Raw genomic sequence first — 23,153 nt, 5'->3', positions numbered from 1 at the left:
TAGGAGTCTGATACCTTTCTTGCTTCCTCCTGCCAAGTAATCGCACTGGCACATTCACTTCTTGCTTTGAACAGCTGCCTCTGAACAGTCTGAATTGCATTAAGATGATGACACTTGTTCATGAGCATGACTTTTTTTTTTTTTTTTTTTCCCCAAGCATCTTTTCAGAATGCCTTTTTAAGACCTGATTACCTTTGAGTTCTTTCTGGTGAGACTCTAGGGTTGTGTATCCGATGTTAATGAGGTGAGCACTAATGTCCCATGCTTGCCTTGACAGAAACTCCATCTTCTGCTAAAAGCCAGACATTGCCAATGATCCTTCTTACAGGACCAGGTATTGCTGTAGCACTAGATTTATACAAAAAATGATTGCTTGATTTGGTAATGATTGTCTAAAATTAAAATTAATTGTATTCAGTTGATGTCTAATTCATTTAGAAAAGCTTTATATATACTTTCACCTATTACTGTAAAATAAATTTGCCAGTTTATCTTCAAATAACTACATGTAAATAATTAATTTCTCCTGCTGTAATTGACCAATGATGGCTAAAATTAGAGTGATTACAGAAATCCTCTTGTTTTCCAGTGTAAACTCAAAGGTATTTAGCATGCACTCCACCTATTCTCTTTTTTCCAGTTCTTCAATATATCTCTTCTGTGTTTTTTGCCTATTCATCCTCCTGCAGCTTCTCCTACCAGTCCTGACAAAAAATCTAAACGACATGAAGTAGTGAGTGACCCAACTCCTTTTGGTTTAAGAGGTATAGTGATACCACATCTTGTACTCCACAAATATTCACACATCCCTCATGTAATATGTTACAACAGGGCGCTGGATTTACCTATATGATGCTGTTGTGTGCAGCAGTATTGGTATCAGCTGAGTTTTTCCAAGTGGGTCTGTCAGCTTCCATATATAGTGTTTTTGATAACACAGCTGGTTGAAGTTTTACTTTGGCATCAAATAAAGTAGCTTATGACTAACTAGTTTTTTTAGAAGAGGGCAATGGGAAGGGGATCTTCTGCTGAAGAAATAACCAGAAGCTAGGTGTTTAATGGAATTACAGGGGTGTCCAGTTGCTATGAAACACGTGGTTTTCCGGTTAGCACTGTCCTGTCACTGTGCCCCTTGTGGAGAGGGTTTAATTTATTTAAAGGAAAAAAAACCAAAACAATCCAAAACTCATGTACTTTAGTCAGAGAGGTGATCATCAATGTCATGTGGAATTTCCATTTTAGATCTGCATTTATTACTGTAGTCACAGTCCAGTTGCATCTTGGGGGTTGGAACTTGATCTTTAAGGTTCCTTCCAACCTGAACCGTTCTATGACTCTATGATCTTTCTTTGGGTGATAGTACACAATTTTTGGCACCCTGTGAACCCCAGATGATTTAACTTGAACCTCTTGTAGCAGTTTGCCTCCTGTCCTCTCAACCCGCAGCTAAGCAAAGAATAGAAAATCATTTCAGTTAAATGAGCCTTTTCTAACCAGCAAGGCTGTTGGTGAAGGCTTGAATACAAATCCCTGGGGCAAATTAACTAGAGAGTACAAGGAAAGCAGTCCCTCTCTTCCTGACTGTCTTTCCACCAACATCTCTTTTAGAAAATATTATTCTAAAGATAGATGAAGCTGTTTCAAGCCCTGCCATCATCCTTTTCTCTAGGTTTCCACAGCCTTTGTCTTTGTCTCACCTGTGGAAATGATGCTGGTTGGGCTGTCATGCTGGGGGAACTATGCAACACCATTCACCTTGTCTGAGCAGCAGGAAAAGTAATCCCAGGCCAGACCAATGCAGTCACGGGAGTTACAAGGCTAATTTTCTGTAGGTAGCGGTCAAGCTTCTGAGACCTCCAGGTATCATGGAAATTCTGAGGGCCTGAAAATGCTATCAGATAGCAAAGGGTGTTTTGTGGCCTGGAATTTTCCAGGGTGGAGAGCCCTTGATCATTGCTAATTTACAGTAAAATTGTTGGGTCCTTGGAACAGACTTGTCTGATTCGCTGTCCTGTCCAGCAGCCTTTCACTTCATGAAACCAGTAAACCAAGTAAATTAATTCAAAACATCTAGTAACTCCCCTTTCTGTCTTGTACCTTCGGATCTCTTTTTCTGGCACTTAATCTCTTCTCCTCCCTCAACCCAAAGAGGGGTAAGAAGGCAGTTGACCCAGGCATTTCAGGATGAAACTGCACCAGGTGATGGACCTCCCCCGGTCTCCTTTCACTGCTACGTTTCTCTGACTTACGTTGCAATAGGCTCAAGGAAAATGAATTGGTTGACAGAATCACATCTTGCAGAGAGATCCCAGCTCTGTGAAGAAACCTGTGGGCCCATTTCTGAAGAGAAGCACTTAATGAATTCTTGATTTTCCTGGTACCATCAAATCTAAGTTAATTTCTGCATAACCTTGCCTTTTCTCAAGACTGCCTGCCATTTTTTGACATTTCCTGCCTTTATAGGGAGCTCTGATTTAGTCTCGCTGTGCAGAATACGCACATGCATGTTGAATGTGTATGCATATTTTTGGTGCCTGTAGTTAGCTAACATGAATATGACCATAGTGACCACTTCCCTGCCCAGGATGAGATGGGATTTTATATGAGCTTATATATGAAAAGAAAGGCTGAGAAACAAGAGCTGTTACCCAAAGTGTTCCGGATGAGCAGTTCAGTGAGTACGATGCTACAGGCAGAGCAATTACAGTGATTTCACTTTTTCTTTTGTGCAACTCGTTGGTTCTGTTTCTAAGGAGAGCTTGGAACAATTAGGAGAAACCAAGTTTTCGTTTGTTGCTTTGTTCTTAACTTGGAAATTATGGAAAGGGTTTCACCTGTGTCCTACGAGCTAACTATAGGGTGTGAGCTTCCAAGGAAATTTGCATGGAATACAGTGGGAATGTATTGCTCAGTTTCTTCACAGATGGAAGTTCATTCTTAACCCTGGACAGGGCCAAAGGGGTCAGTACTTCTAAACTTGTGCAGGTTATCCAGCAGTGCAGGCGAGGTAAAAGTCCCACTCTGTTTGGTGTGCTCTGGGTGTGATTTCTTTCTATGAACCTTAGATTGCTCTGGCTTTACTATGGCGATGCTCAGGTTTTTTCCTAATGTACTGGTTTGACCAGTCATGCGACAAATGCCTCAGACGCAGTGAAGAGCAAAAATGGTGGTGCTTTCTTAACTAATAGTTACATAAAAGTTGGGAGGTTTGTTCTTCCTTTCATTGTTTTCATTGAGTTTCATTGTTGTTACCCTTTGGCTTAGACCAAAATCTTACTTATAAGTATTCATTTGACTTTTATTACTTTTTCTTCATTATAAGCTTGACATTTATTAGCAGCTGCTGACCTCAGTGAAAAGCATTCCACTAGTAAAGCTTACTGTAGTTTTATTTGGAAAAGGCTTTTGTGCACTCTGGATATGATTCAACCTTGTAAATAAATGCAATGCTTCACCCTGAGAGAGGAAAAGGAACACTTCTCAATAAATGACAGGCAGGAGTTTGTTCCTGTTGTGCTTGATGCAATGACTTAACACCAAGATAATTCAGTGTGATTAAGTAATTCTTGTACCTGAATACTGTTAAATAATAAGCTGCCTCATCAGGTGAAGTACAGAGTGCCTGTAGCTTATGTTGAATTTTTTAACAGTTCTAGGTGCTCAACAGCTTGAACAAAGCTATGTGCATCCATCTCTTGTTCCAGCAGGCTGTTTAGGTTGCTTTGGGTGACAACCCTGTGTGTTCATCCTCTTCCCATAGAGTGCATGTTCCTGTCTTCTACCTCCTCCCAAGAAAAAGAGTATCTATCCGTTGTTCATCTTTGTATAAGGGAGAAACAGCTTCTTTTTAGTTTGTGTTCTTTCTATCTGTTTCCCTCTATATTAATCCAAAGAGCCAAATTCACTGCTGTGCATTGCCACAACTCCACTTTCTCTGATGGAAACGGGCCGACTTCTGCCAGCTGTGAATTTTACCCAGTGGCTGTAATAACTTCCCTGTGTACGATTTTCCTCCTGTTTATGTTGATCACTTAAGAGCTTTTCAGCGGGAAGACCTTTTTTCCCAGTCAGTGGCTCAGTGCCGCAAAATTAACCAGCGGCTGTTTGTTCCCCAAGGTTGGGCTAAAACATCTCATTCTCTTGATGCATCTGAAGAAAATGATGGCTGGTCTAGTGCTGAAGATCCGCTGAATTCATCGGATGCAGAGGAAGAAGGAGGAGGAGGAGGGGGAGCCGAGATGAAGCTGGTAACCAGAAATGCTTTCCTATTGAGCTAAGCAAATGTTACTGATACATTGCATGTGGCAGTATATAGGAATACTTTTTGAAGCTTGCAGGAAGGAAAGTATCTGCCTTGAAATCCTCAGGTGGGCAAAATTCCTAGGGGAATGGAAAATATCCCCATCTTCTAAATCAGGCCTGTGTTTGTTCCTTGGGAAGGTCTGTCCGTGCCTTTGTGGGCCCACAGGCTAATGAGACCGTGACTGCTCATGGCATAGTACAGCAGTCAAGCAATGACACGCTTGGCTACCATGTCAACAGACTTCCACGCATACATCATGTCACTAGTTTGCCAGCTTGGTATTTTTTCTTTTTTTTTTAATTTTATTTGTAGAGCTTTGAATTAATTGTCGTAATGGAAACATTTCACTGAATGTTTTTCAGGGTTTGAGAATTCGTGTACTGAATTTGCATGTAATCGAACAGCAAAGTTTTACTCGCTCTCGGTGTATGTATATTTACAGTCTTCAGCATTTATGTGCATGAGAGAGAAGGAAAAAAGTACTGTAATTTCATAACAAAAGCTGCAACATACCTTAAATTACTCAATAGAAATAATTTGTTTGTTTTTCCTCTGTGTGCATTTAGACTCCTGGTAAATATACTGTTGTGACTGATTATGAGAAAGGAGTTTCTGAAGAATTTACAGTGAAAAGTGGAGATCTAGTTCAACTGATTCGTGAAGGGGAGGATGGACTTTGGTACGCAGATCTGTGTTTGGAAATTTTTATACGCAGAACTGTGTTTGGAAGGCAGATGTTTAGGGCAAAACTCTCAAAGGCATCAAATGAAGCCATCTGACTTTTTATTGTTTATGGGGTTTTTTTAGGTATGTCAAGAACCTGAGCACTGGTAGAGAAGGTTGGATCCCAGCAAACAATCTGCTCATGCTCATAGGCAATTCAAAATCAGCTCAATCTTTAAGCAGCTCTGGTAGGCAATTTATTTTAAATTATGTGATTGTCTTTCTGAAGACTCCTCTTATGAAAGTAAGTTGTGCAAAACAATGACCATATCATATTTTCTTGACTTTTTTTTTTCTTTTCTTTCCCTTTCCCAGAATCAGGCACTGCCTCCAGCACTTTGAGCACATCATCAAGTTGCAGTGATAGCTGCAATGCCAGCAGCACCAGCTTCTCAGATATTAAGGGCTAACATTAAATTTTCACCACACCTCCATGGAAGGTAAATCCAGAGTTTGTCATTTTAGGCGGAGTTCTGGATGTTGGACTTGGAGAACCACCAGTTCTGTGTTGCCAGCTTTGAGTATTTTCACTGGTGACTTTTACAGGTTCTCCCTGAGGATCCCAGTGAAAAGGGCGTGGAATGTGAAGTTGTAAATAAAAGTTAAACGATTTGAAATAGGGTCTTGCAGAGGCTTCTACTCTGAAGTCTGAAGCTGCAGAGCTGTTAGCATAAAACACATTTTCTCATTGACATACAATCAGGTTTCTGCAGGACTGTATCATTTTGTAACAGCCAGGATCTGAATGTGAGCAAACAAAATGTGTTCAGTGCTAAATCCTTATTGTAAACTAATAACACAGCAATCACTGTACAGGATATGTATGAAGAAAATAAATCTGAGTTTACAATTTCTCCTCCCCAAAAAACCCCTTCTCCAAGGACGTACCTCGGTCAATGCAGTGAACGGGACTCTTCCAGCAACCAGGAAGGGAGGTTTGGTCCTGCCTTTTATCTTCTCTCGGGTCTTCAGGATATTCTTCTGCTCCCGAGAAACTGGGATGCAGACATGACCTATTCACTGACCACAGCAGCATCAAAAGGAACCGTTATTTTATCCTTTCCGACCTTTTAATGATGTGTGCAATGGAACAGCTGTTCTCTGAGGTATTTTGGCCTCGCAACCAAATTCTTTACCAAGATCACTGTGTTTACATAGCCTTGGCAATTTAGTAGTGTCTTTTTTTCCTTATGCAGGTGCACAATGAAACACAAACATTCTTATTCACTAAATGATTTCTTAATAGATGGGAATTGCATAGTTACCTTCAGGTCTCACAATCAACATGCAGTTACAGGCAGAGGAAATCAATGTGGCTGCACTATGGGTGAAGAGCCTTCCTTCAGGCAAACTTGTGAGGGCTAGAAACCAGACATATTTGTAGTCAGTAGTGTTTGTTGCAGATTTATTCAAAGACAAAACCACGATGGCATAATTTTTCTACAAAAGGGGAGCACGGGAGAAAAAAAGGCCTTTATTAGCATAAATCTGACTCTTCTCTACAGATGAGTATTTTAATTTTTTTTTTTAAAGGAAGGATAATGCTAAACTTGCAGGTTTTCAAGGTATGATGTAAGCCAATGTTGTAAATTTTCACCTTGTCAGATGTTCTTTGCACTTCATCCTTACAAACAGTCCAGAACTGTGTGCATGTATGGAATATTGTATTCATGCCTGTCCATCTCTCAAATATTTTTACTTCTATGAAAATAGGTTTTTAACTGATTCATGTGTCATATTACTTAAAAATATTGTGGACGTTAAGAGTGCAATTTTTCAGAAGCAACAGGAACTGCTGTTAATCATCAGACCCTCTGATGACTGGGCCCTGAAGTCTGTCTTTATGCCAGAATTTTAGATTTTAGAGGCTGCAGCTTAGGAAATGTAAAGGATGAATACTCTAAAGAATTATCTTACTCCTGAGTTGCAAAAGCAGCCCTACCCCAGATGCAATCAAAATGCAGCTGACCGTGGTCAGTACAAATTGAAACATATATATACACACACGTATATTTATGTACATATATCTATGCATGTATGTGCTTGTGTGTGTATATATATGTGTGTAGATATGTATATGTGTGTAGATATAATGTATCAATGTAAAAGATGTATTTATAGTCTTCATGCTGCTCAATGTGTCACTTTACAATTCATAAATACTTAGGTTTCTTGCAATACTGCAATATAAAGGCTGATCAGGGTTTTACTTCGGGCATCTTTTCCAATGTAGAAATCCTCTGATCTTTTTTTAATTATCCCATATAATACTGTGCTGACCGGGAATATTTAGTCTGATATTTAACAATGGAATGGCAACATGAGATTCAGCTTATCTTCATCTATGTAAGTTATTTTGTAAATTATCTGTAACATAATTTACTTATATATTGCTGTCATTGCTAGGATGAGACTGTCCTTTCATTTCTCGGCCTCGTTTGTGTTATTTCAATGGTTTTCTCCACATCATTGCACTTTAATACAACCCATTTCACCATTTCCTTTTTTACTGCTGTTGTGAATTAGAAGTTCAGAGGTCTCTATTGTAATTAATTTGAATAAATTTCAGCGCTTCTTGCTGAATGCCTTTATATAGATGTGCTCGGTGTTTTATTTTGTCTCAGTCTTAAAAGCTTCTTACAGCTATCATATAAAAACAGAGACAGGCTGAAGGATTTGGAACAGAAAACCAGGTCTGTCTAGCTGTTGCTTGTCAGGGTCTGTGTGTTCAAATCCTTTGCCTACTCATTCTGGACCATCTCGGAAAAACACCGTGTTACCCATGTGACCCTGTCTCACTTACCTGACACTGAGGAATTAAAGCGTGTCTGTGGGCTGAGGATAAAAAAATGAAAGCCAGTGCCAGGTGATCAGATTGATTCCCTTTCTCCCACACTCCCTTTTTTTTGACAGATGGCACATCACTGTTGGGTTTTCCCTAAAAAAGCTGTGTATCCTGTGATTCCCCTCCTCCTGTACACATGCTCCTCTTGATCCTGTGGTCTTAGCAGACCAAGTTGGAGGTCTGTGTCTGGCAACAGCTGCAGCTGGGTGAGAAACAAGAAATGACATTTACACTGACAGCGTCTGAAGAGGAACATGTTTGCATGTTCACTGATTAATGGCTTTAAGGACCATCACGCCTTGGTAGAAGGTGAATTTCATACTGAACTGGAGTGATTTGGGCTGAGTTGGTGGCCAAGTGCAATTATATGATGCAGCTAAGCTGTTACTGGGATTTGATTGCTTTTATTTACTCTTCTTCTTGGTACCATAAGAGCTACCTCTGTAGTAGCTATTCCTACTGTTCTGAGCAAAAGGAGGTCCAGCCTTTCTAAGCACAACCACATCCTACTTTTTACAGCAGAAGAATGAAAGAAGTCCAGCCCAGATTTACCTTAGTGGGAAGTAAAGAGTTTTCTACATAAAAGCCTAATAATGATTAATTTCTTTTTAATTGTAATGATGTTTATTTCCTATTGGGTTTCTTATATGCTGGATAATTGGCTCAAAGTTGGAGCACAGTCATTCCTAGATACAGAGGCTGTATGCTAGTTGGAATTCAAAACCTTTTCTCCATTCTGCACAGATGTTGTCAGCAAAACTGAGGACTTTGGGCCATAACTCATTTACTTCAGTTCTCTCAAAATGACAGGGACTCCCGTTCTGTGTCATACATCAGATGGTTATTATGAACTGCACTGTAAAGTTTTGAGTGTCCACACAAGTCACCAGTTGCCTCCCTGGATCTGTGGGGGAGAGTGTCAGTTCAGTTTGGTCCAGGGGAGCTACCCAAATTCAATTCCCTTAACTTAGGATGTAGGAATAGAAGAGCCAGATTCTGTTGTCCCTTACAATTTGGTGTAAACTGTGTCTAGATGCCCTATTATCAAAATAAGATGTTTAGATGTTGAAATAGGTTCTCTGGGCTTTCATTTGAAAGGAGATGAATAGGTAACATGTAAGCTATGATGGCTACGTTAGCAATAACTACTGTTTATTTTAGGAGCCGTTAAGGAAGATGAGACTTTTTGGAGACTCATAAGCAGCTGGAAAGAAATAAATGGCTATGCAAAGAGGGCAAGGTAGTTTTCTGACCTTTAATAGCAAAGCACTTGATAAACAGCTTCTCCTGTCCTTATAAACACCCTGACGGGGTGAGGCCAGCTGCAGGAGGACAACCCAAAGCCTTTGGCAAAGGTATTACACGTGCTCCGCTTTGTTCCAGGCAACTTCCAGAAACCCTCTTTAAATGCTGTCCTATTTATTTATAAAATTATCCCTTCTTCCCTTAACACATCCAGGAAAGAAATTTAAAGTCTTGTGAAACTTGGAGCTTGCTACTTTGCACACCCTCCTGCATAGAAATAACATGCTGAAATAGCAACATGGGGACCAAAGCACTTGTTCTCCTTGGGTGGTGAGGTGTTACTTGAACAGACAGCTCAAACAGAGGGATGCCAGCTCCCTTGCCAGCAAGACTGTATTGGATTTTTCCTGTTTGGTTTTTGTTTGTTTTTTCATTATTCCTTTCCACATATTCCCAAGCTGCTGCACCTCAAGCTGATACGTTCAGCTGTAACATGATGGTCAGTCAAAGATCAGAGCGGATGGATTACCTTTTGAGGTGAGTACATGGGGCTGGTGGGGTGAGGAGCACAGGGCACAAAGATGTTTTAACTTGCAAAAATGCTGCATATCATATGCCAAATTATCTGCTGCTTTGAGCTGCTGCCAATCCAGCAGCAAGCTCCCCTCCTGCCTCCCAAGTCCTCCCCCATTGCCCCTGTGCTCCCTCTAGCTCCGGGGAGCAACTCAGTTATCACCTCCTCTCCCCAGGCAGTTTTTGGCTGGATCAGCTCCCAGAACAGGTGTGGTGTTCCCCTTCCTGAGCACTAGTGGCCTCACTTGCTCCCATGGCTGCAGCCTCAGCAAAACAAACTCCCAAGGCAGCAGGGCAGGGGCACAGGGTGCCCAGGGTTGTGAGGCACTGGAGCATGGGTAAGGCTGGTACAGCTGTTTTGGCATCTGTTCCCTCCCCTGGCTGCTCATGTGCTGTTGTACGTGGTTGATTCAAAATATCTTGTCATGTGTAAATAAACACACACCCCTCATCAATGGGCTCCAGCCCTTTTGCTTGGTCCGAAGGGCGTTCACACTGAAGCATCCTTACCCAAAGCTCAAGGCTTTTCCTGGAGAAATCTGGGAGCAATGTTATGTCTAGACAAAGCCTCAAGAGAAACTAAAAGCAGCATGGTGTACCCAAAAAGCAGGCTGCAAGACAAGGTGGAAATGTTTCCCCATCCAACCTACCGGTGCAGCAAGAAGATGAGTCCCTCAGCCCTTCACAAGGAGAGGCCAAATCACAGTCAGGGCAAAGGCAAACCACAAGGAGCTCTACCAGCTTCTCTGTGGCTCTGACCCTACGAGGACAGGCCAAAATTGCCCACAACGTTAAGTTACAACAGTAAGAGAAGAAGAGACGATGTATTAAAATATGCTTGCTGAGCATCTTTGTTCCTCTCCCAAGTGCCACTGTGACCACCGCTGTCTGTACCAGCAGCAGCCTAAAGATGGTGGTAGAAAATCAAGGATCAAGTTTTGCATTTTTCATCTGAAGGGTTTTTACTCAGATTAGCTGGTTTGGTGCTGAAATGCTCTCTTTGACAAATCAACTGAAGTGAATTGATGAATCACCTTTCAGGTTTTTATATTTATTCATTCCGCACCAATTGACAAGACAGCGAGGTCCCCAGCTGCATTTAAATGACGGATTTACCAGTGGTGCTGCTGCAGCTGCGATGGTCTGGGGACACAGTCAAGAGAAGGTCTGTAGTAGAGTTAATATCTCTCATTACCATCTGAGATATGTGGTATTAAACAGACAAACTTTGGGGAGCCAATACCTTTATTATAAACTTTTTTTGCACTGCCTTTTCTATGTCTTTTGCTTCCTTTATTAACTAGGTATCTTCAGGTATCCTTCTCCTCAGGCAGAAAAAGAAGAGAGAGAAACAGCCCTCATCAAGATTAAAAAAATTAACATGAAAAGTTAAGCACTTGTATTCAGAGCTGGTCACAAAAAAAGAAATTATCAAAAATATTATCTCCTCATTTTCTAGTTCCTCTTTATGAGAATAATTGCTGTATGGGGATACAGACCTCAGTCAAGCAGGCAAGTAATTTTCTCCTGGAAATAAATAGTTCTCTTTTGAGGTCTAAAATCCAAATCATTTGCTTTAAAGCTAAGCAGCATGATATTCATATATTTATGGATTAGTACAACAGAAACAGCAAATTTTTATCTTTATCACAGGCTTGGCTTGCTTTTAATTAGTCTGATAAAGGAATGATGGGAAGTTAGTATTGTTATTGGAAATGTAAATTTAATTTTCCGTAAATTCCTGGGGCGGCCTGTTCTTAAACCTTTCATACCTAGACACAGCCTTGTCAGTTTGCTCAAACTAACTCTTTGAAATAAAAATCATTGATTTATTTTTTTAAATTTTTCCTGAGTGCTGACTAGAAAACTCATGTTTAAATGACCAATGACCTACTGGATCAGATCAAGTTACACAGTTCCCAATCGCTTCCATATCTGTCTCCTCTTCAACCCAAAACACGAAACTAAAAATAGCAAAATTGTAAGAGTTTTTCTTTGAAAAAAAGTCAGTAGGAAACAAAACAAAAATAAAGAACGGTATGTTCTGAGACATCGTTTCATCATGTCTTCCAGGCTAATGTTTCTGCTTTAGATTTTTTTTATTGCCCATTGTTAACATTTTCCATGTTTAGTTTTTTTAACATGTTTTTTTTTAAATAAAGCAACTTTGGCGCATTCAAAGCATACGCTAAAAACCACCCTAAATCATATTTTCTGAACAGCTGTCCCCAAACTGATTCTAGCAGCAGGGGTGCATGTTTGCGTTAATATATATTTACTTTTAATTCAACAACGGATTATTTCTCTTGGAATTGCTCAGAAAACATAAGCTAAGGCTGAAGCCTGCACTGGCAAGGAGATTTATAGAGCAGAATACCGGGGCAATTCTCATGAACTGCAGCAAGACCACACAAGAAGAAAAATGAAGTAAGACTTAGGGATCTTCTAGGGAAGAAAAGTTAATGAACTGACGTTTGTTCCTCTGGCTGGGGTAGAAGACAGTGAGGAAGAGGAGCTCTTCTTTAAAAACTCATCTTTTGAACCAAAGAACTGGCCCAGCTGAAGTTAGTAGGAAACAGCTTTGAGACAAAATCTGTGAATATGAAGTTCATGAGCAAAGAGCTGTAATGAAGTCCTGGGACTGCTGAATCCCCAGTGACCCTCCTCATGAGCATGATCGTCACCATCATGCCTGGTGAAACCTAATGGCATGAATTTTTCTTGGAAGAAGGACTGTCCCCATCTGAACTGACTGTTGCTCCCACCACTTGGGCTTCTCCCTGGGCTCCAAAAATAACAACTGAGAGTTTGGCTGTATTTCCAAAGCAATAAAAGAAGAATCTTTCACACTTAAGGAATGCCAACAGAGAAAGGAAGGAAGGAAGAAAGGAGGAAAATACTGCATCAGTCCTAAAGGATGTACAGGATCTGCAAATGAGATGAGAAAGCCAAGGGGTGCTGTGGTGCAGAGGTGCTGCAAAGCTGCTGTGGAGTGGTGGCCACCTAACCCTCCCTGGCAGGGAGATACACAGCCTAAGGAAGCTGGGGGGCAGAGGGGGCAATAGGTGCAGACCCGGGCTGGCCTCAGGTATGGGAGGCACAGCCCCATGCTCCGATCTGCGTGACTCATTCAAATAGATGGGAATGGACCTTTCTCCAAGAAGATGAGAGAAAAAGAGAGGTTTCCAAGCAGCTTCAACAAGCTTAGCTTTGGTCTTGTTAAGTTGAACATGCCCTTGCTATTTTCAACTCAGGCAAGTGAACAAGGAGTGAGGATCGTGTTGGCAGGCTGTGAGGTGTGGAGAGAGTTCCCAAAAAGCAGAGACGGGGAGAGCGTGGGACTGCTGTAGCTCCCTTTGGACTCCTGTAACCGGCCTCCTTCCTCTGCCCAGGGACAGGACCTGCCACCCAGCCCCGGCCATCCCAGGAACCAGGCTGCTGGGAACGAGCTAGGCTGTGATCCAGAGAAGTGCCAGGATGTTCCCTCTTGGGAAAGCACAGTCTCAAAGCAGGACATCCAGCTGTGTGCACCACCACAAATAACAGGACCGCATGCAAAGAATGACCGGGAGCCTGCCCGGCTTTCCTGAGCAATCGCAATTTCTGCAGGGAGCTACGCTGGACTTTTGCTAAGCCTTTTGGCAGCAAAGCAAAAATCCAGCTGTTGCTCTTCTTTGCTGTAGCGTCCAGATGCAGAGCTGACCCTCCTTCCTTTCCAGCCAGGAATGGGAGAACGGCCGGGAAAATATTCCAGCCCTCAGGCAGCTCTTCACTTCCCATAGGCAAACATGCTCTTTACCTCACTGCTATCTTAAGCAAATATTTCCCCAAGAATGTTGTCAGCCCTCTAGTCTGATGCCATTAATTGATTTCCATTAAATCAGAAGACTGCTTGTTTTCCAGATAAAACGTTGTCTGCAGATTAGCCCCTCAAACCTCTATCGTTGCTGATGAAATATAACGTGGACCAGCTCAGCACCTCTTCCAGCCGGGTACAACTTGTGCAGGCCACATGGGTCTTGCAGTAAAGACAGAGGAAAACAGTGTAGGGTGCTTCTTGCTGGTTAATTAGTGTCTCCAAGCAAATTCAGCCAGAAGTGCAGATTTTTCAGCTGGTGACGGAGAAACAGGAAAAGGCAGATGTCAGCGGTTCGACCGTACTCCAAAGCACTGAAAGATCGTATCGTGACTGCTGGTTCGAGATAAACATCACGTCGCTGCTCTCTCACATGGGGCTATGTTAATTAGTGCCAGTCATATGGATGCAGGGTCCCGGCATTTACGTTTCCCATGAAAAAAATGCATTAGATGATAGAAAATGAAGGCCTGGGGTAGCGGCCTGTGTAATCAGCGCAGCCTTTGCACGGGTCAGGAGTGTGATGGGTCTGCTTGTGTGAAAAGGGCACATTTCAGGATTTGCATGTGCCCTTCTGCTCCGCTTGCCGGTCTGTCATGGATCTTTTTCTGTTTCCATGACTCGCCGGCCCCTCCTCTGGCTCCCAGCATTTGAAGCTGAGATCTTTGGCCAAACAGTCCTTGCTGAAATGTCAATACGCTACTGGGACGCTGGCTTGCAGGGTTCATCATGGTTTCCAGGCAGTGTGTGGCTTTGTTCCTCTGCTTTCCGATACTGATTCCTTTTTCTCTGGATGCAGGTATGTCGTAGGATATGGCTGTAATTATGTTTACTGGCAAGGGGCCTCTCTCCTGTTACTCAGATGTAATTCTCATTGCAAGTTTTGAGCCCTGTTGCATGTTTGTCCCGTCTCCGGTTGTACCTGCGAGTTATTCTAAGGCTCTTGTTTGCTTTCAGTGGTGGCATACGCAGACTTATTTTGCTACCTAAGGAAAAGCCCCTCTAGACTGCTAAATGGATCTATTATCACACTGCACAGAGAGCAGGCAAACCATTAGCTGTCTGCCCACTACATGAAAAAAAGGAACTTGGATTTATTGTTATTTCATATTGAACTGTGGTATTTTTCAAAGCAAATACTCAATAGTCTGTCATTCAGCTGATGAGAAATTAAAGAGGTGGGGATCCACCCTTTTTCGGCAGCAGCAGAAGGTGGTGAGTTGGTAGCTCTTCGGTGGCTCCAGTTAGTGTCTGAAAATCAGCTCCCAAATTAATAAGGCAGCCCCAGTGCTTTCAGATTCCCAGTCAGGCATTGACTGTGTCTCCTGCATCGCAGTGAACAAAGCTGGAAAAATATGTAGCAAAGTCGAAAGCCTTCCAACGTAAATAAGTGGAAAACACCAGAATAAAAGCAGACGATGTCCTCAGCCACACGCCCAGGCATGGTCCTCTGTCAGAGTTTGTGCCTATGCACTGATACATGTGTCATGTATCTGCAGTGTAAGGTTAATTAAAAGCCTTTAAAGAAAGTCATATTAAATGCATACAGCCTAACTTTGAAATGACAGCAGAAAGACCCAGCTGAAATTCCTACAATGGGCAAATGTTTATGAAGCACCTTGGGATAAATTCAATGCACGACACACAATATTTTATTCCTTTGAGTGACTTTGAAATATAGGGAAAATTACCACTATTTGCATGAAATGCAAATGAAATGCATGAAATTCAGCAAATGTTCTGATTAGACACAAAAGTTTAGAGACACCTCACCAGACTGGAATGAACCCTCTCAGGATTTATGTGTGTGTGCATGTCGGTGAGGATGCCCACAAGTCTCATCCTTCAGTGACCACCTCAGGGCCATTCCAGCAGATAGGAGGTAACTCCTGCTCTCTCAGGGGTCATGTAGTCAAGAACATCCTGAAGGAAAGGCAGGTGATTTACATCAGTCTTAATTCCCAAATCTACCCACAATCCCAGACTATGAAATGTAAGTTGCTGTCATGAAGTTCCAGAATCCACTAGTTACATGGGGGAGAAAAAAAATTGCAGAATTAATTATTTCAAGACTTGTTCTATGTAGTACATGGAGCGAAAGTAGACCACAGCACTGGGACCTCTTATTCATTATCCTGATCTGTACTGGGAGGGTGTAGCTGTGTGGTGTGCCTGTATCCTGAAGCTGAGGAGCAGGTCAGCGTGGTGACAATGCCATCAGCTCTTTCGGTGTACCCTTCTGTCAGCTGAAAGTTGGTGTATCTCTATGATGTGAGCACTGCTCATGTCTGCTATTGAACCTGCATACACAATGTCCTTCCAAAGAGTGGCAGAGACACACAGGGAGAAGATCCTGTAGGCTTAGAAGACCCACAGGCCGTAGTCTGTGGTTCTGGCAGCAGCTAGGAGCCATTCACAGGCTACACTAGGAAACGCATACAGCATTGTCCAGCCTTCCTATGTACTTACCGTAGCCTTTTTTACAAAAGAAAACCAGAGATAAATATATTAAAGCAGTGGTTTTAAAATTGTGGTCTACTAGTGGTGGGTTAAGTCCCTTCTGCAGGTCCAAAGAGTGAAGGGGTGTGAGATAAGATGTGACTGTAGGTGAAGGGGTGACTGTGGTCCACCTGTCATCAAGGGATTTACTGTAACCAGTAGAGGAAAATCAGGTGTCACCATCTACATCAGTCCTAGATAAAGAAACACATGCTTTTCAGCTGCTAGAATTGAGGCAAACTCTGCTGTGTATGGTGAGACCTACTATATGACGTGTGATGGTACCTTAGAAGTTGCTGATGTACACCACTGGTGTAACACACCATCTTCTCTTAGCCTCTGGGCTCTGTAAGCCCGTGCTGCCAATTTACCTGGGAGGCAGGCCAGAGAATTTCTTTTCTAAAGCGTCTCAGAAAAAGCCTGGGAAGCAGAAAAGCTTTTGGAGGGAATAATCCCCCTGTCCTCTCGGTCTGAGAGCGCAGTTGTACAACAAACAGAACGTGCCACTCTTTTTCAGTCTTTCTAAGGCAGGAGGAGGCAAGCAGCGTTTTGCAAAGGAAAAGACGAGCCAACAGCTTCTTTGAAGAGATAAAGCTGGGGTCCCTAGAGCGAGAGTGCATGGAGGAAAAGTGTTCCTTTGAGGAAGCAAGAGAGATTTACCATGATGATGAAAGGACAGTAAGTAACACGGGGCTGGGTGAGCGCTCACTGTCAGATGGACTCCCCCTACTCAAGGACTTTAAACCGTGAGAGCAAAAAAAGCACTTTGTGTCCTGCTGTTTGCATCTTTCTCTTATATCTATAGGAGGGACAGGCAGCAGCAGTGAGTTGCAGGAGGGCATTCTGCATGGGCAATACTTATCTGGGGGATGGTGGGAAAGTGAATGCTTTCTAAGTTTTCTTCCCAGCCCCCCCCCCCCCCCAAGTAATTCCTGGCCCAACAATAACTTAAATTATTGTATTGGGCAACATCACAATCCCACCTCAACTATACTGAGGTTATTGATGGATAACCTATTTGTGTGTGTTACACAGTGCCCTTCTCTGTTCGTATGTGAAAATAATGTAGAATGTAGAAAATAATGTAGAATGTTTTATGGGTATCAACAGTCATAAATTATGAAGGCAAAAAGGGTATCGCTGTGGCTGTGTGTAATCCATCCTGTGCTACGAGGGCTGTAAGACTTAACCTGAGTTAATTTTTCTTTAATTAAATCTCGCATCTTTTTCTTCCAGAAAGAGTTCTGGCACATCTATTCCGGTATGACCATTCGGGATGTTCTAGGAGCTGTGAAAATGCTCCCGCTGCTGCAGCTCTTCACATGAGCCAGACTGACACTGCATGTTTTTACAGACCCTAACCAGTGTGACTCCAACCCCTGTCAGAACGGCGGGAGTTGTGACGACCAGTTTCAGGATTACGTTTGCCGCTGTCCTGCAGAATATGAGGGCAAAAGCTGTGAAAAAGGTCAGCTGTGGCATAGCTTAACAAAATAAAAACACCATTATTAATTCAAACACGAGGCATTGAGGTACACAGTAGCAATCGTTATCATTCTGCATCATTCTAGCTGTGACAGCTACTGTTCACACTGCCTGCGGTGTCACGTGATGGATCCAACCAGCTGGCAGTCAGGCACTGCAAGGCAGCAAGATAATTATTACCCGATGATGACTTTGTTAAAAAAACAAAACAAGTGCCTTTTGTGTACCACCTGAGACAAAAGGAGAAATTTTTTTTGTTCCTACCCAAGTGCTGCAGTCACTTTGCCTTAGAAGCTCGGTGCTGTACGTGAATAAGAACTACGCTGCATATGTATCATCCAAAGCCCGAGGGGACGGATCCAGCGGTTAATGAAGTCGTTCCATTGATTTCAGTGGGCTCTGCATACCGAGTGTTGCACTTACACCCTCACAACATGCCGAGCCCAAACGAGGACTACGCACTGATTAAGTCTAATGGGGTAGTCTGAATGGGCATCCCAGAGCACCCTTCTGCCAAGTGGCAAAAAAAAAATATTATAATTTTTCAGTCATACGTGACGATGGTTACCACACAATTACAACACCTCCAAACAACTCAGATACTGTATAAATGCAGACCAATTTAATTTTAGGTGTATGTTTCTTAGGCATAGACTTTTCCTCCCTAAACCCTGGAGATCCAGGTCTACCTCGCTTTTGCCAAATGGAAGGTGTTTTTCATGCAGTCGCTGCACATAAACCACAGAAATCTACTTTGCTACCTTGTTTCCCTGGCAAGTTGCAATTGACTCACGTTAAGCACCAAAATCCACATTTGGAAACCTAAATACTCTTTCTCTGACTTTAGCGGTGGATGACAAACTGAAGTGCATTTACGACAACGGTGGCTGTGAACAGTACTGCACCGACGAGCAGTCTGAAAAACGAGTGTGCTTCTGTGCGGACGATTACGCTTTAGCGAGTGATGGCATGTCCTGCGTTCCCCAAGGTAAGATGCTACTGACCCAAAGCTAAGTCTAAACCAGCTCCGGAAGAGAAGTTTTTAACATGTTCACATCAGGAGGTGCGAGCTATAACTCTGAGCCACCAGCTCCCCACCTCTTCTTCAAGGGCAGAGTCCAGAGCTGTAGGTTTGGGTTGCTGGTGGAAGTGAAGCACCCCAGAAATGCAACTGGGGAAGTGTGCGCAGTGAGCAGGGAGCTTTTTGGACCCCCTCCTTTCTGGCCCCAGAGGTAAAATATTTTGGGAAAATATTTTTGGGGCAGCATTGTTCTACTGTTGGATCTCCAATCTGAATTTGTGAGAATGGGGTTTATTACCATATTTATTTCAGCACAGGAGTCAAGAGAAAAAGAGGCCTATTAAAACCAGAGAAAATCAGTTATTCTTTTTTTCTCCTTCTTTTTTTTTTTTTTTCCCATTTAGCAGAACCAACGCATTTTTGGTATTCCTCTAGACACTACGGCTAGATATTTCTCCTACTCATCTAACACGGTAAATTTCAACAGGGACTAGGATAGCACAAGTTAATTATTTTTCCAACACATAAGCTGGCACCTGACTCTATTGCAGATGCCTACTTCAATTACTTTATTAGAGGGGAAAAAGAGCCCCCTGGGGATGTGAAAATAATGGACAGAGCTGCAGGGAGCATGCAAAGCAATTCTGAGGGGCAGTGCCCCCCTACACACACCTCAGTGGAGCACTCATGCAAAGAACTGATAATGACAACCTCGCTCTCAACAGCCGCAATTTCATTAGAAAACAATGTCTAGTAATGTGCTTATCCCTTATTAGCAGATTCTGCAATATCACATGATGGGGAAGCTGCTTTTGTTAAAAGCCAGCAACAGCAAATTCACTATTCCCCGCGGGCTTTTCAGCGTGTCTTCCCCTGCGAGAAAGATGTATTTGTCGCTGCCTGCTTCTTGGGGACCAAAATACCTGCAGGACTGACCGTGTGTTGCAAGGAGACAAAACCGTGTCACTGCCAGACTGCCAGTCCCTTCACCGTCCTCCTGTCATCTCTCACGATGTCCCTTTCAAACGCCCGAACTGTCATTGCGTTAGAGGGTATGGGTTTGTGCTAGGTCTATGCTGACCTTCCACCAGCTGCCACCAAAGAGCCAGTCCTGTTTCTCCATACCTTGCCTGTTCCTGTAACAGTTCTATGCTGTCTTTGCATCAGGTGAAGTAATTGGCACATTCAGGCTACTACAGATCCGTGGGGACGTCAGATTCAGCTCAGCATAGACTGACCCTAGCTCCCAAAGTACCCATCCTCACAGCATTATGGCAGAGTGACTGCTGGATGTAAGGGAAGGTGTGTGTTCAGTTACCGCACAGCCACATGGCACACAAGAAAACCCAAAGGCAGACCACCTTCTTCTTAAAAGGAAAGCTCTGTTGGGTGAAGGATGTACTGAAAACACCAAGGCTTCCTCTGCACTGCACCTCAGCCTCAGGTTCAGTCCTCAAGATTTGATTCTCTTATTGCCAACCTTCACATGCTTGCTCAGGCTAAAAATGGACCTTAGACTGAGACGTGCAGTCCAGAAGAATCAAGGATGCTCCGCACCCAAGCAAACTAGGCACAGTCTGCTGGGAGGTATACCAGAAGACATAGTGTCTGCTCTTAGAAGATCTTCAGTCCACTCAAACAAGGGATAGCAAGCTGCACATCCCACACTTAAGCCTGTATCTCACCATGCCATGGATGCTGGGCGTTTAGTACAACTGAGTTAAAGTCAGCAGGTTGCTGAAAATATGTAGACTAGAAAGCTTGACAGAGTCACTTCTGCCTCATTGTGTTGATGTACAACTTAAGCAGGTATACTGTTTATAAACTCCTGTGGTAGGTCAATACATGTCAATGATACAGTGTGGACCTGCACTCCATTTGTAAAAGCGTGTCTGGCTGTTTCCAAACAAAAAGACTACCTGCCTACTGAGCTGCTTTCAATTATTTTTGAGAACCCATGCTCCCCGATTAGAAACCAGTTTTTCAGCTATCATACCTTCACTGAAGACCTTGCACATTTTGCTGTGAATTCAGTGCAATAAAATCACGCTTGCTGCCCTATGGATTTTTTTTTCCTTTTTTTTGTTTTTCAGTGAAATACCCATGTGGAAGAATACCGGTGCTGGCAAAGAAAAATGCAACCACACGGGGGAGAATAGTAGGTGGTTTAATCTGTCCTCCAGGTGAATGTCCATGGCAAGTGAGTCTTCAGAAATCTTTCATTGCCTTATGAACCACTACCTTAAATTCATTGTTTTGTATTTATTATGTTAAAAATCCATAAAAAGTGCTAGGTCTGGATAAACAAATTCTGTGTTCATCCATAGCCAGCAGATCATGCATCTTAGCCTTGTTCTGGAGTGCCTGCTTTCATAGGAGTGGAGTGGTAATACAACCTTCTCTATCTCCTCACCCCTTAGTCTTTAACCTTAGTGCCAGCAAGAATTTTAGCTGCAGCTTGGAGGGATATGCTCTTGGTCATAATAGGCAGAGTCCACACTACAAGATGAAGAAAATGTCAATGGAAAGACTCCCCCCTCCCTAAATTCTCCAGACAGTCAGCACCGTATTCTCAAATGCGGTAGCATAAAGTGAGATACTGAAGCAATATAAAACCTGATTACTGAGATTCAGTGCAAGCGCACATTTGATGTAAGACATAGATTTGTTTTATGTTGCCAGGCCCTTATAATACAGAATCATAAAGAAACATGTGGCGGCACCCTGCTTTCCCCAGAGTGGGTAGTCACTGCAGCTCACTGTTTGGAGCATGTTCATCCTAAAGATCTTCGGGTGAGACTGGGTATGTATCTTCTCCTCCTCATGTTATCAAGCTGGGGCTATGGTGGCAACTCCTCATCCTGACAAACCAGAGTAAAAGACAAAAAGTGCAGGCTTTGGTAGAATAAGGGAATTGTCCTTAAAAACTAGAAACCCCCTATCTCCACAACCTTCTGAGGAAGCAAGGAGCTGCCTGACATGACCTGCGATTAACAACTTTTCCAGGTGAACACGCAATAAATTACGATGAGAAAACCGAGCAAGAAAGTGGAGTTGCCAGGATAATCATTCATGAAAGATACATAAATGGACAAGTCAATAACGATATTGCCCTCCTGAGCCTGGAAACTCCTGTGAATCTCACCGATTACGTGGTGCCGATATGTTTGCCTGAAAAACGGTTTGCAGTGCATGAACTGTCCTCCATCAAGTTCTCCACAGTGAGCGGATGGGGACGCCTACTAGATGGAGGTGCCACCTCTTCTGTTCTGATGAGAATTGATTTGCCACGTGTAAAGACACAAGAATGTGAAAAGGAGACTGATTTAAATATTACAGAGAATATGTTCTGTGCAGGAGACCTGACCGGCGTTAAAGACTCCTGTAAGGGAGACAGTGGTGGACCTCATGCTACAAAGTACAAGAACACTTGGTTTCTGACTGGCATTGTCAGCTGGGGAAAGGGCTGTGCTGTTAAAGGCAGCTATGGGGTTTACACAAGGGTATCCAAATACATCAACTGGTTGAACAAGCACATGGATTAATGATGGTGAACCAGAGCATTTCCAGATCACGTTGTTGCCCCTCAATCCCTCTGTGCCATTTTCCTATTGAAGCATTCCTTCATTATCTTAGATATGTGATACATGTGATACCTACACCACTATTAATGATTTGAAATGAGCCTAATGCCTACTTGAATATATAAAATAACTTCCCTATCAGCATTGTTTGTAAATTTGCATGTCTCGTCAAGCAGGCACAGAACGGCCACAACAAATTGGACTCAGAGTCCCTCTCGTTCTGCACCCATTTTCTGCTAAGGGACAGAGAGGGATGCTGAGAGAAAGACTGTCAGCAACACATCAAGTTCCTTCCTCCAGCTACCCTTTCAGCTTCTGGTAATCAGTGATGTACAGACTTCCTGAGGCAGAAGTTGCATTAGGTTGAATAGTCAAGAATTAACCTATTGTCCAAAAACGTGTGCAATCTCTTTTGAACACATTTATGCTTCTGGCTTTTGCAACTTCCTATGCTGACGGGTCCTGTAATGTAATGATGCAATAGAAGAAATAGAAAAAGTGTTTCTTTTAGCTTATGTTAAAGTAGCTTTCTCCAACAGTTGCAGTGGCAACAGGTAGATTTGAGGGGGAGGAATTGTAGAGAGTCTCCAGGACAAGAAAGCTGGGAAAAAGTTAATTCCACATTTACAGGTCTGCTATGAAAACTTGATTTTAGTCTTCTTGCACCAAGCATTATTGCAGTAAGGCTATTAAGTGTAACATTTAACCCTATAAGTGGTGAAGAACACCACTGATTGATTTAATCTAATCTTTGCCTTGGTACTATGCTTGATCAATATAGAAGAGGACAAATGAAAGGGAATGTTTAATTTGTTGCCCAGTGTAATCTAAATTGTACTCTCTGTCCTGAGATCTAAAAGCAGAATAAGATAATTGTCTGACCATCTGCAAAACATTGGCCAAAGATCATTCTCTAAAGTGTTAATGCATAAATCGTAGGGCCTGAAGAGCTCTGAAAACACCATCAACTATACCATTAAGAAATGTACCTTCTAATCTAACAATTAAAACAGTGAAAA

At 42.6% G+C, this 23,153-nt stretch overlaps 2 protein-coding genes across 6 annotated transcripts in view; both read left to right on the top strand.

Moving 5' to 3' along the window:
* MCF2L (MCF.2 cell line derived transforming sequence like) overlaps nucleotides 1-7,616 on the top strand; it is a 158,943-nt gene extending 151,327 nt beyond the window's left edge. For 2 of the 5 annotated variants that reach the window (XM_074155802.1, XM_074155766.1), the window contains 6 exons: nucleotides 278-334; nucleotides 690-764; nucleotides 4,117-4,247; nucleotides 4,870-4,982; nucleotides 5,111-5,214; nucleotides 5,342-5,436. In XM_074155802.1, the coding sequence (XP_074011903.1) occupies nucleotides 278-334; nucleotides 690-764; nucleotides 4,117-4,247; nucleotides 4,870-4,982; nucleotides 5,111-5,214; nucleotides 5,342-5,436 (575 nt within the window). Of the gene's footprint in view, nucleotides 1-277; nucleotides 335-689; nucleotides 765-4,116; nucleotides 4,248-4,869; nucleotides 4,983-5,110; nucleotides 5,215-5,341 lie in introns of all 5 variants that reach the window. The other 3 variants (XM_074155776.1, XM_074155785.1, XM_074155793.1) reach the window with 2 other exon arrangements.
* A 6,658-nt stretch (nucleotides 7,617-14,274) lies between these two features.
* On the top strand, nucleotides 14,275-22,095 carry F7 (coagulation factor VII). The gene is made up of 8 exons (XM_074148500.1): nucleotides 14,275-14,344; nucleotides 16,562-16,722; nucleotides 17,281-17,305; nucleotides 17,399-17,512; nucleotides 18,377-18,517; nucleotides 20,644-20,750; nucleotides 21,233-21,353; nucleotides 21,557-22,095. The coding sequence occupies exons 1-8, from the start codon at nucleotides 14,275-14,277 to the stop codon at nucleotides 22,093-22,095; spliced, it is 1,278 nt and encodes a 425-aa protein (XP_074004601.1).
* The last annotated feature ends 1,058 nt before the right edge of the window (nucleotides 22,096-23,153 follow it).

Source organism: Numenius arquata, chromosome 1 (assembly GCF_964106895.1).
Source record: "Numenius arquata chromosome 1, bNumArq3.hap1.1, whole genome shotgun sequence".
NCBI lineage: Eukaryota > Metazoa > Chordata > Aves > Charadriiformes > Scolopacidae > Numenius > Numenius arquata.
Note: the sequence above shows the minus strand (reverse complement) of the source record. Positions and strands in the feature narration are given on the sequence as shown.